The sequence below is a fragment of the Marmota flaviventris genome, chromosome 2 (genome assembly GCF_047511675.1).
Source record: "Marmota flaviventris isolate mMarFla1 chromosome 2, mMarFla1.hap1, whole genome shotgun sequence".
Classification (NCBI taxonomy): Eukaryota; Metazoa; Chordata; class Mammalia; order Rodentia; family Sciuridae; genus Marmota; species Marmota flaviventris.
In genome coordinates, this window is record NC_092499.1 from 180,958,547 (window position 1) to 180,972,020 (window position 13,474).

The window sequence follows — 13,474 nt, forward strand, 5'->3', positions numbered from 1 at the left end:
CTTTCTTTTCCCTTCTCCTTCTCCACAACCCTCCACCCATGCCTTTCTTTCTCAGCACTGGGGATTGAACCCAGGAACTCATGCAACTAGGCAAGCACTCTACCACTGAGCCACATGCCCAAACCTTTTTAAAGTTATTTGTTTACTCTGAGACAGAGTCTTGCTAAGTTGCCCAGGTTGGCCTTGAATTTGTGATCCCCCTGCCTCAGCCTATGGAGTTGCTGGGATTATAGGTCGATGACATTGCATCCGGCTCTTTTTGCTCTTTTCTACTCTTCTCTTTCAGCTTCAACTCTTAGCTCACCTGAAGGGCTCCAAAATAACCATTCCCCATCCCCTTCTAAACTCATTCCCATACCCATTTCACCAACCTTGTGGTCACCTCACTCTCAGCAAGTTTAAAACCAAAATCCTGGTCATGTTCCCTAAGCTAGATCCTCCTCATGATGACTCCAGTTCTGTAAAGATAACACCATTCATCTTTCTGGACAAATTCCTTATTAACCCAAACTCCTTTCCCTCTTCTTTTATGTCCATTGTCACCTGCCTCTCCTGTCATCTTAGTGGAAAAAAAATGAGTTCTGAGATCAGACTGCTCCAACTCTACTACTTATGAATCATGTGAGTTTGGCAAATTACTGAGAATCTACACTCCTTATCCTAAATTGGGAGTAATCATAGATCTTGTTTCATCAGGTTTATCTATGAGGACTAAATACTTTATAATTCAGTAAAGTGCTTAGCCCAGTGCCTGGTATGTAGTAAGCATTCAATAAGCATCAATTATTATTGTGATAATTATTTCCTTAATCTGAAACTATTACAGTAGTATCTCAACTCATGTCTTTGAATCCTCTGGTCACTGTGCTCCATCCTGACAGGGGAACTAACATTGAGTATCTATTAAGTGCCAAGCACTTCATCCTTGCTGCAATCTTATACAGTAATATTGGCATCATTGTATAAAAGTGTAACAAGCCAAGATTTTAACATAGGTCTGACTCTAAAGCCTGTGCCCTTTCTACATCCAAATTATCAGATAACCACAAAATACCATTTTTCACACATCATCCTGCTTAACAAAACCTTCAATCACCACCCCCTTCGAAATACAACCCAGATTCATTATCCTACATTCACTATCTTGTTAGCACTTTCCTATAGGTACTCTGTATGTGTTCCTGAGAAACCAAACTACTGCCCCAGCCACATTCTATGCACCCTCAACTTCTTCCTCTCCACTCCCCTTCCCTGATTTAACCTTTCCTTCAAGGCAGGATCTGGAGTCCTACCTCCTTCCTGACACAGACACTCCCTGGCTTCTAAGTACTTGCCCGAATCCTTTTTGACACTTGATGTTTGCTGTCCTGTTTTTCTTCGCACTTAATGTTTTCTCGCCAAGGTGTAAAGCTCTATACTTCAGGGAACGGGCCCTCTTTTTTATTTGATTTTTAGTATCCCGAGTAGCCCTGAGCCCTACTTATAGAACGCGCTCAATAAATGTGGCTTGTTTTGTATGAAAGATCCTCCCAACTGGATGAGCGCTCTCCCTCTAGGGGATGAGGGAGTGAGCCTCACCTAAACTTTACCTAACGCCTCCCAGGACCGCACCCGGTCAAACGCTGCTCAGGTCTATTAGCTTCTCACCCGCCCACTCCCAGGACAGTCCCAGAGACCCCCTTCGCTGGTGCCATCCTGCCAGACCCAGGGCTGTTTCTTTACTTCGTTTTCCTCCTAGCCAGCCCTTACCCAGGGCCTCGCCTCAGTCCCCTCCCCCAAGCTGTATCTCAGACGCCCCTCTCCTCCAGGGCTGCCCCCCAGACTTTCTCCCCCAGGGGTAACCTTGGGCTCAAACCCCCAACCCCGGCTGTCCTCCCAGGCCATTCCATGGTTGTCTCCAGGATTATTTATTTAGCCTCTCCGCCCTTCCTTCGGGCTGCCCCCAGGCCCCCTCCTCCACTTCTCCGCTTTGGACCCCGGTCCTAGAGCTGCTCCGGTAGCTTCGGCGACCTCCTCCCCCGCGCGGCTGCTCGGTCCCTGCCCCAGGGCTGCCCGGAGCGGCTCCGCGGCAGGTCCGGCTCGGGTGCTGCCCCCGCGCCCCCGGCCGCCCCCCGCCGGGGCGGGGCGCGCGGAGGCGGGGGCGCGCTGGCGGCCGAGGCGGCGGCGGCGGCGAAGGCAGGCGGGCCGGGCGCGTGTCCGCGGCGCCGTGACTCGGCGGCTCCGCAGCGGCTGCAGCGGGAGGACCCGGCCGGAGCCGCCGCCGCCGCCGCCATCGCAGCCGGGCGGCCGGGCCCCGCCGCCGGGATGCCGAGGAGCCGGGGCGCGCCGGGGCCGCCGCCGCCGCCCGGCCAGGCCCCGCGCTGGAGCTGCTGGCGGGCGCCCGGGCGGCTGCTGCTGCTGCTGCCCGCGCTCTGCTGCCTCCCGGGTGCCGCGCGGGCGGCGGCTGGGGCCAGGGACCGGGCGGCGGTGGCGGCGGCGCGTGCGGCCAAGGCGGAGGCGCCCTTCGCTGGGCAGGTGGGGCTGGCGCGCCGGGCCGGGGCGCGGGCTCGGGGGCCTTTGGGCAGGGCAGGGGGCGTCGCCGGGCCGGGTCTGGGCCGCGCTGGCCGCCGGGGGTCAGCGCCTGGGGGCCGGGCCCGCGGCCCAGGCGGGAGCCGGGGAGGGCCGCGCCGAGGGCCGCCCGGGCTGGGAGTTGTTCAGCACCGCGGACAGGGGCAGCGGGCGGGGGCGGAGCAGGAGGGTCGGGATTGTTTTGGTGGCGGTGGGGTGTGTGGCCTGCATGACTGTGTGTGAGGGAAACCGTACAACGCCTCGGAGTAAATAGTAAGCGCAGCCAGTCTGTTGTGGGTTGGGAGAAGAAACCGAGGATGTTCAAGCTGGAGAAGGGGGAGGGGGAGGGCGGAAGAAGGACTCTTCGCTGTCTTCATATTTGAAGGGCTGTCAGGTGGAGGCAGGATGGACTTGCTCTGCGTGGCCACACAGGACAGAACTAAGGCAAATAGGGGTGGGGGTGGGGTTGCAAGAAGGCAAATTTCGGCTTAATATGGGAAGAAGTTTTTAACAATTGGAGCTGCTCAGCCAACATAGGAGGCGGTGAGCTGCTCATCACTGGCATGTGCAAGCAGAAGCTCCGAGAGGGATTGGATGGATGCATGCATAATACCTGCATGGATACATGCATAATAATAACAATAATGCCAGCTAGCATTTACTGAATACTCATTATGGGCCAAGATTGGTACTGTTTTATATTAATTAGCTCATTTAGTCCTCATAACTACTCTATGAGATAGTTGCAATTATTATCCCCATTTTACAGCTGAGAATATAGACCCAGAGAGCTTAAGTAATTTGCCCAAGGTCACACAGCTAGTGGGTGAAGGAGTTGGCTGACTCTAGTCTCCTTATATTTAACCCTGACATTATTCTGTATCACATGGGTAGAGGGGCAGTTGGATTGTTATTTCTCTGATCTCTTCCAACCTGGAGGTCTGCAATCCTAAAGACAATGTTGAGACTTGGGAATTTTGCTAGGGAAAATCAGTGATTATCTGAATTATCCCAAGAGAAAGAGAGTCTGTGTTGAAGCAGGCAGTCTGCTTGTTCAGGACAATCTGCTGAAACAGCAGTAAATTGGGCATGGGACCCAAAGGGATACATTCCCTGAAATTCTGTGCAAATTTGTTTTTGTGTGTGCAAGTATGTGTTTTTCTAGGAGAGAATCCCTAGATTTCTTCAGATTCTCAAAAAAAGAAAAAAGAAAGAAAGCCCCAGATGACAGCTTCCAAAGATTTTATAATTCCTGGCTGACTTTTGGTGAAAACTTTCCCTAGTTTGTTTGGGTATTAGCTTTATCACACATCAAAGTAATGAGTTAACATAGAAAAAGTAAGGCTCCCTTAGACTCCCTGAATGCACAGGATGAAGTAGAAAGACACTGACCCAGGATTTAAGAGCCCTGGGCTCTAATCAGGACCTTGGCCCCTGGTGATTTCTGTGACCTTGAGCCATTTCCCTGCTCTCTCTAGGCTTGATTTTCACACAAAGAGATAGGATTGGTTGATCTCAACTCTGAAACCTTTTTATTCCCATGGCATTTTAAGCATTAGGAGGAGGCAATTCATTTAAATATTTCAGGATTTGGAGAGAAGGTTATGTTTACTTGGTACTTATCCTTACCAATTTTACAAGCTTTGATTATTCCACCTCTCTTAGCCTTTTCATTTTCAAACTTAAGTTTCCCCATTATGACAGACCATTCCCCAGAATAGCCATCTTTATCCTCTGGGTCATTTTAGTTTCCCTTTCTGGATGTTTTGGGGCCTTAATTTTCAACCTGACCATTGTAGGACCCTATGGTTTTGCCTAAAGAAAGAATGATTTTTTTTCCTTTGGTTTCCAGGTCTGTCCTGCTTCTGCCCGTCTCTGCACTGCCCTGACCTTAACATATTAGGCCACTGCCTTTAGGAAACATTGTGCAATAGCTCCCTGATCCCTTTCCTGGGTCAAAGCTGATAGCCTGGAACACGACACCATATATGTGGATTATTTTTATCAGAGTGCATCGCCTTACATTTCCCCACCTTGATGTTCAGCTGCCATTTTGCAGCCCACTCACTCTCTTTTCTCCCTCCCCTCTCCTTCAGCATAGCATTTTCCTATCTGAAAGGACTTCATATGATCTGCACTCCTGAAATTTTCACTTGGCTCTACTTCTTCTGGATTACTTATAAAAAATTTAAATCAGACAGGTCCTGGCATGGTCTCTTGGGACCACCTTCACTCTTCCACTTAGAGAAGTGGCCATTTATTTCCATCTGTTGTTTCCTATGTCTGAGTTCTTAAGCCATGATGAAAACACTACCCTTCTTTTCATACCATTCCTTTTAAATTGTCTAATGTATTGTTCAAAACTTTCTGAAAGACAGACACACTATATCCACTGTTTCTTTCAACAATTTGTGCCTAACTATCCCTTCCTTGAAGACTAGCAGGTCATGTGTTTGAAACCTTATAGAAATATTGTTGCTTTTCAGCCAGCAAATAAAGTTGCTTATTCCTCTTTCTGTCTTTAAGGCCCCTGAAGTCTGACTGCACCCTACTTCCCCATTAGCAGGCTATCCTTCCCACTGCATATCAATATGCATCCCTGCCCCAGCTTAGCTTTTCTCTTCTTTATCCTAAGAAAGCTACCCACGTTTCTCTGGACATAATCACATGTTCACTGCTGCACTCCCACCCAACAAACCGTAAAAGTTCCAGCTCACGCCCTGCCTTTCCAGGAAACTCTCTTTCATGTCTCTAGGCATCCTTTATTTCTTTCTTCTCAGGGGAACACTTTGAGGCAGTTCCAGCCATTGTGTCATTTATTTTTTTAAATATTTAAACATTATTTGAGAGAGATGAGTTATGATTCTTTGGCAAGGCCTCCCCCGCCAAAAAAAAAGACACTTTTTGTTTATGGATCTAACATAGTCCCCAACCCCCAAGGCTCACCACTGAACATTCAGTGAACATTCAGTGATTCTACTCTTTAGTCTTTTATTTATTTATTTATTTGGGGGTACCAGGGATTGAACTCAGGGGCACTTGACCACTGAGCCACATCCCCAGCCCTATTTTGTATTTTATTTAGAGACAGGGTCTCACTGAGTTGCTTAGCACCTTGCCATCGCTGAGGCTGGCTTTGAACTCTCGATCCTCCTGCCTCAGCCTCCCAAACTGCTGGGATTACAGGCATGCGCCACTGCACCCAGCCTACTCTTTAGTCTTTATGTCCGGAAATTTCACGGATCTGAAATATGCACTCATGGGCATGCAGGTCTCAAGGTCCCTTCTAAAATCCTTCCTAAGATGAGACTCATTGCTTGACCTTCTTTCAGTGGAAATAGAGGTTATTCTTTCAGGCAGTAATTCCACAATTTAACCCTTGAGTTCTTTCATAACTCTTTAGGTAGGATGTCTTCTAATGATAGGGACACGCAATAGAGAGGATTTGAGAGATAGCCATTACCCTAGAGATCACCAAGTAAGCACACAGTAGCACTTAATAGATACTTCTTGAATTGCCTTAAATGAGGCACCTAAGGGCACAAACCTTTATAGTAGGTGATTTGGAACCTGAACTTTTCCCTGGTCTCCTGCCTTCTAAATTGAAAGAATTTTTCATTATCTTTGTTGATTTCATAACTTGAATCTTTCATTACAAATACTAAAAAAGGTGATTCAGTATGTTTTCTTGAGTGTTTCTTTTGTATTTTGTACATTGTGGGGTCCTACCAATTCTCTCAATTGGCATTGTGCCTTTGATTTATTTAAATCACCCCTTTTCTTATTTTTAGTTGGGGAGAATGCCACTCAAATTTTTGTTGTTGCTTGTGTGTGTGTGTTTGTTTGGCCTTCCTAGGTTCCAATCTGATTCTAACGAGGGTCAGAACAGGCAGAAAGAGTCCCAGCCACATGAGTAAGACAGTGAGGTGCCAAGGCCCAGGGCATAATGGAGTCTAGCCATTAAGATTGGTTTTGAATGATTGGCTCTGGGCAAATGGAGACCATTCTTTGGTTTGCACGTATAGCCAAGGAGGTAAAGTCCAATGATTAGAGAGTGCAGTAGACCTACTAAGAAGCACTGACATATTTCTAAGCCCCAAAATTCTTTCAGTGTGATCATAGCCCCCATTATATCTGGGGGGAAAAATCTGTTTGGAAGTTCATTTTATATAAGCTGAACCTAGTCTGCTGTGCTTTTAATTTATTTTTTCTTATTATGGTGGGGTTTTCCTGTTCCATGAATAGCCCCTTGTGTCTGTAAAGTGCTCTGCACTTCCCAAATGCTTGTGTGTGTGTGTGTGTGTGTGTGTGTGTTTGCAACAACAACCTGTGATAAACAGAGGTGGAGAGATGATGTGCCTTTCCCATCAGCTTGTCCAGGGACCTACATGTGGCTAATAAACAGTAAACTGAACACCAGAAGCTGATTTTCTGTCCTTGGGCTCAGTGCTTTCCCCTTTATACTAAACTGTGTAGTCCAGAATTATTGGCATGGCCTTTTAACCAGCATTTTCTAGTTCTTGAAAGAAGTATAATTGTATCACAGAGACTAATCTTAGGAAATGCCTAACCTTTTATTATGGTATCATTTGAACTCCAAAAAGGAGGGACACTCTGTGTCCATTGTCTTCTCTGTGCCTGACACCTTCAGGATGTGTGATAAGTATTTTTAAATTAATTTTATTGTCTGTATCCCTTACCAACTTCTCTGAATAGTGCTTGGTGCACAAGAGTCAGTAGCTTTTTTGAAGAATAAATTAATGCACGCTAATGATATAAATAAGGTATAGGGAAACACTAAAAAGGGAGGGGTGAGATTCTCCAGCTGAGATTGAGGCAGTCAATGCTTCAGAAAGGAAGTGGCATCTAAGATGAACTGTTGAGGGAGGAGAAAGATGAAGAATGGTGAGCGAGCTGTCCAAACAGAAGGAAAAGCATGAAGCATGTCTCCATACAAGTTCATGGCATGTTTAGGGAACAGTGGGTAATTGGATGTGCCTGGAGAATTGACTTGCTTGCCATTTCCAGTAAGAGCATGTAGGAGAAGAGGCTGGAAGGAGAGGCTGAGAGCAGATTGTAAAATTGGCTTTTGTCCAAAGGCTGAGGGGAGTCATTAAAGGTTTCTGAGCAGAGAAGCAACCTGCTCAGAAAGTGCTGAGGAAGGGCAGGACTAGACTTGTTCTGAGTGCTTATTCCTGCTCTATGTGTTTTAGGTTTTCTTAGCACAACTGAGATCTGAGTACCCATTTTAGGGAATGGTATGTGAATGAAGGTGTGAGTTCTGGCTCTGGCTCTCCTCCTTGAGAAATTTTGTTTGTTTTATAGTACAGGGGTTCAACCCAGGGCCTCATGCATGCTAGGCAAATGTTCTACCACTGAACTACATCCCCAGTTCTTGTTTAAAGGTTTTGGAATCAATCACTTTGTTTCTTTGGACTTCTGGATATATTCATTCAAGTTCTTCACTAGTTTTACCTCCTCATTACAGCATGCTTTTGCTTTCAAAGGCGACTCTGAGCCAGGTGTAGTGGTGCACTTCTGTAATCCCAGCTGCTCATAAGCCTGAGGCAGAAGTATTGCAAGTTTGAGGCCAGTCTCAGCAACTTGGCGATCCTTGATTCAAAATAAAATAAAATAAAAAGGGAGTTGAGGGTGTAGCATAGTGGTAGAGTGCTTGTGAGCAGGTGTGAGGCCTTGGGTTCAATCCTAGCACTACCAAAAACAAAACAAAAAAGGAAGAAAAAGCTAACTTTGATTTAGGCTTTAGTGATACAAAGGCTAATAGCAAATCATCTGTTTGTGTAAATACACATATGTGTATATCTATGTGTGTTGTGTGTGTGTGTGTAGATGGAAAAATAATATTTTCCCAAAGATTATACATGTTGTTATAACAAAGTAAGTAGAAAAAGCAAGGCATTATTAAACTTTTGTTAGCAACAATTTAAATATTTGATTCTATGCCACACTTAGATACCCCCAAAACAGGAATCATCTTGCACCTCTTTGTCTCCTCCTCTGCCTCAGAGCCATTGCCACACCCCAGCAATTCCACCTGCAGAGTGGATCTTTACTATGTTCACTTCTCTCCACCTCCACTGCCTTCTTTAGACTAAACTTAGGTCATCTGTCATCTGGACTTCAAAAACTTCCCACCTGATCAGATCTCTTGCCCTCCTGTAATCCCTCTTTATGCAGGATCTAGAGGGACCTTTTAAAAATAAGTCTTGCACGGGGGTCTGTTATATCTAAAGCTAATATCGTAAAACTAGTATCTGACAACGCTGGCTATTGATTATCTGGTGTTTGTTTTATTATTTTTGTTTTTCTGAAAGCTTGAAATCTCCAATAATAACAAAAATTTAAAACATATCAAAAATTCTATGTTACCCCACCCTTATCTTACTTAAAATGGCTTTTAGGACAAAGGCTAAAGTACCAGCTGTAGTAGTAGTCTAGTGATTTTTATTATGGGAAAATTTCAAATGCACATGAAAGTAGAAAGAACAGTATTACAGACGCCCTTGAAGCCAGTGCCCACCAGGCTGTTACATATGGCCTACGAGGCGCCCTATGAAAGTCCTTCCCACTCTCTGGCTTCCTTTTATTCCACCCACTCTCCCTGCTGGTCACTAGACTCTAATCACCCTGGCCTTATTTCTCTTTTTCTAATATGCAGGCTCCTTCCCTTTCAGGAATTGAATAAGATGCTCTTTCCTAAAATGCTCATTCTTTGGCTTTCACTTAGCCTCTTCTGTTCATTCACAGGTCTCGACTGAGATGTCATGTCCTCAGGGAGGCCACCTCTGACATCACATCCTGTATCTTGTCCTTTTCTTTCATTCCACTTATCACAGTGGCAATGAAATGCTTAATATTTTCATATCCATCTGCCCACCAGGCTGTAAGTTCCATGAGGAAGAGTTCAATGGGGACAGCAGGCATAAAAAGCATTATTCATAATGTAATCTGACATGTGCCATAAATGAGGGATGTGAGAATGCCATTGGAAGCACAGAGAAATTCCATTTAACCTGGGACAGAGAGCCCTTCCCCATGAAGTGGCATTTGAAGTACATGTGAGGGTATCTAAGAGTTCATCAGGATTAGGCCAGAATACATGTGAGAAAGGCATTCTGAAGGGAGAGAATGGAATAAAGACCTACAGAAGTACACATGAAGGATGTGTCCGGGCAACACAATAGATGTTATATACCAAATATGGGAAACTTGGGGTGGGGAAAAAAGTGAGGGCTGTGCTCATGAACTTGGCCTTTGCAACTACCAGTGAAGAATTAGAAGATCAGCTTCATACTCAGTCCACCTAAGCTAAAATAATGAAACTTCTGTAATTAATTAGAGGTCATCTAGTCAGCTATCTTATTATGGTTAAGAAACTGAGGCCTAATTGGGTCCAGGGGTGCATGCCTGTAATCACAGTTACTCAGAAGACTGAAACAGGAGAATCCCAAGTTTGAGACCAGCCTGGACAACTAATGAAGACCCCATCTCAAAATAAAAAATAAAAAGGCTGGGGATGTAGCTCAGTGGTAGAGCACCCTTGAGTTCAATCCCTATATTGGAGCTGGGGGAAAAGGATGGGGGGGGGGCTGAGGCCTGACTGCTGGGCTTTGTCTTTTTCCCCTTTCTTAATTCATCACTAAGTTAAGCCCAAGAGACAGAAGGGTATTGGAAAAAGCAAGGAAGACGATTAGAAGGAAGATTTCTCAGAGTGAATGAGAGCACAGCCACACTCCTGGCCTTGGGCAGAGGCCTCCCCAGAATTGGAAAACTCGGACATCCCATTGCTGACCCAAAACCCCAAATGTGCCACCTTCCCGGTCCTGGTGATTGTCTGGCTTGTGGTGGCCTCCTGGTATTGGGCCAAGGACATCATGCGGAGCGCCAGGGAATTCCCGCTAGTGCACTTACCACCCACTCAAGAGCCGATGGCAGCCAACAGGCAATGCTGCGCCATTAAGGTGTTTGTCAAGAAGCTAAGCTGGGCATTGTGGGCGATCCTGAGGGCCCTTTTTAGACTGGCTGGAAGTGAAGAAGAAGAAGAAGAAAAAAAAAAAAGAAAGAAAGAAACAGCATTTGGAAGCAAACCAGAGCTAGTGTGGGGGGTGTAGCATGACAGAAAGAACCCTCTCTGGGAGGCAGGGACACTGGGCTCCATTTCTGGCTCCCCTGCCAACTTGATCTGCAATTTTGAACAAGTCATTTCCCCTTCCTGAGCTTTATTTTACTCTTCTGCAAAATAAGCATGTTAAATTACATGATTTCTAAGTATTATTGACCAGTGCATTTCCTAGATCCCTGAATGGTTATGCCTTCAGGATGCAATTTTTGAAAGAGCCATAACTCAGGTTGGGCTCAGCAGCAAGATTGGGACCTTGGTTGTCAGGGTAGAGGAGAAACCAGGATTTTAGTGGGACAGCAGTCAGAAGGACCCAGAAACAGTGCCAATTTCTAAGGAGTCCCAGAGAGACCAGTGATTTGGTCTGGAAGCAATGACCAAAGATGTTATTGTGAGGACTGTAGGAACAAGAACATTTCTGTGTGCCAGAATCAGCTCAATGCTTTATGTGCCTGTATTAGTTTCCTATTGTTGCTATATAAATTACCCCAAATTTAGTGTCTTAAAACCACAAAACTGGGCCAGCTGCAGTGGCACACACTTCCAAGTATGAGGGAGGCCGAGGCAGGAGGATTGCTAATTCAAACTCAGCCTCAGCAACTTTATCAAAGCCCTAAACAATTTAGTTGGACCCTGTCTCAACATAAAAATTAAAAAGGGCTGGTGATGGAGCTCAGTGGTAAAGTGCCTTGGACTCAATCCCCAGTACAAACAAAACAAAACAACAACGACAACAAAACCCCAAGCGGGGAGCGCAGCTCAGTGTAGGGCACTTGCCTAGCATGCACAAGGCTCTGGCTCCATCCCCAGCACTGCAGACAACAACAAAAGAAACACAAATAAAGTCATAAATCCAAAATGGGTGTTAAAGGACTAAAATCAAGGTGTTGGCAAAGCCGTTGCTTCTGGAGGCTCTGGGGAGAATCCTTTCTTTTCTGGTTTCCAGAAGCTATCCACATTCCTTGGATTGGAACCCTTTTCCATCAGTGGCATTACTCCAATCTCTGTTCCTATTATCACATCTCCTTCTCTTACTCTGACCCTCTGTCTCCCTCTTATAAAGACTTGTGATTCCATTAGACCCACCTGGATAATCTGGGATAATCCCCCATCTAAAGATCTTAACTTAATCACATCTGTAAAGTTTCTTTTGCCATGTAAAGTGACATATTCACAGGTTTGTGGGATTAGAATGTGAACATCTTTGAAGGGCCTTTATTTTACCTACCACAGTGCATCCTCTCACTGAATCCTGACAACACTGCTTTCATCATCCTGCTTAACAGATGAGGAATTCATTGCTGAGAGAAGTTAGGTCATTTGCCCAAGGGAACACCACTGGAAAAGTTAGGCAATTTTGAAATGTGGTAGTATCTTGGTCTCAAGTGAACTGACTCTTCATATAGGACCCCCTCCAGCTCCCAGATGCATAGGGAATTCTGTCTCACTCTCTGGAGAATTGGGCAGGCAATTTGAGACCCTGAGAAACAGATTAGTGTCACAGCAATCTCAGTTTTGGACTTGAGCACCGGATATACTGAGGCCAAAACCCAATTGTAAGGACTAAGCTAATAAAGCAATGGATGGGAAAGGATGGTCTTGCCAGTACACAGCAACACAGTAGACTCTTAATGTTGGAGTTGAAGCTGCTAATGGGCCATTTGCCAAAGTGAGGATTGGCCAAGGAGATGGACAGGTGAGGGACTTAGAGATGACAGCAGAGCTGAGGCACAGAGGACAGGGGCTGGACATGGAGCCAAGGTTAACAGAAGACTTTCTAAATGAATACTGTACTTCCTGCCTTAGGAAATTATGGGTGATAATGAACATAATGCATCCATTTCTTTGTGGCTCTGCCAGGGCCTGTGCTAGATGTTGGGGTTACAATGATAAGGAGGACAGGAATGATCCCTGTCCTCATGCATTTACAGTCAAGAGGAGGCAAGTAATTCCCACGTGATTACAACATAGTGTTGTAAGGATTGTCATAAGAAGAAGGATGGGGGGCAGACAAGGGATGGAGGAGGAATTCCTGGTGTAGATTTAAGGGGTCAAGGCAGGCTTCCCCAGAGAGAGGGAGAGTGATCTAGCCAGAAAGATCTGGAAGGGTCTGAAAGAACTAAAATACACAGGACATTCCGTGGAGAATGGTAAAAGAGGCTGCAGAGAGTCAGGGACCAAATATCTAAGGCTCTTGACAAAATAGATGAAAAACCTTTGATGCCCTTGAATTCCCTTGGAGGATATTTACAGTTACTGTTCCCTCTTCCTGGAAAACTCTTTTCCTAGTAGCTGCATAGCCCACTCCCTCACCTCCTACAGGTCTCTTGCTTAAATGTCAAAGAAACCTTCCTTGACCACCTTCTATAAAATAGCTGTCCCATCACTATCTCTTTATTCTTCATAGAACTTATTATCATAAGTTTCTTCCACTAAATGCAACTAGAAAGTAATTTTTGGGGGGAGTAGGCAGGTCCTAGGGATGGAACTCAGGGACACTTGACCCCTGCGCCACATCTCCAGCCCTATTTTGTATGTTATTTAGAAACAGGGTGGGTTTCTAAATAATTTCTCACTATTTTATTTTATTATTATTTTATTTTATATTATTTTATTTTATATTATTTCTAAATAATTTCTAATTTCTGAGTTGCTTCATGCCTTGTTGTTGCTGAGGCTGGCTTTGAACTCACAATCCTCTTGCCTCAGACTCCTGAGCTACTGGAATTACAGGCATGCACCACCACACCCGGCTTAATTAAATATTTTGTTCACTGTTGTAGCCCT

At 45.5% G+C, this 13,474-nt stretch overlaps 1 protein-coding gene across 1 annotated transcript in view; it reads left to right on the top strand.

Annotated features, from left to right (window-relative positions):
* Nucleotides 1–2,304: 2,304 nt before the first annotated feature.
* Nucleotides 2,305–13,474, top strand: part of Mmp24 (matrix metallopeptidase 24) — a 38,520-nt gene continuing 27,350 nt past the window's right edge. Inside the window, exon 1 of the mRNA XM_027945274.2 lies at nt 2,305–2,514. Coding sequence (XP_027801075.2) covers nt 2,305–2,514 — 210 coding nt within the window. The remainder of the gene's footprint in view (nt 2,515–13,474) is intronic.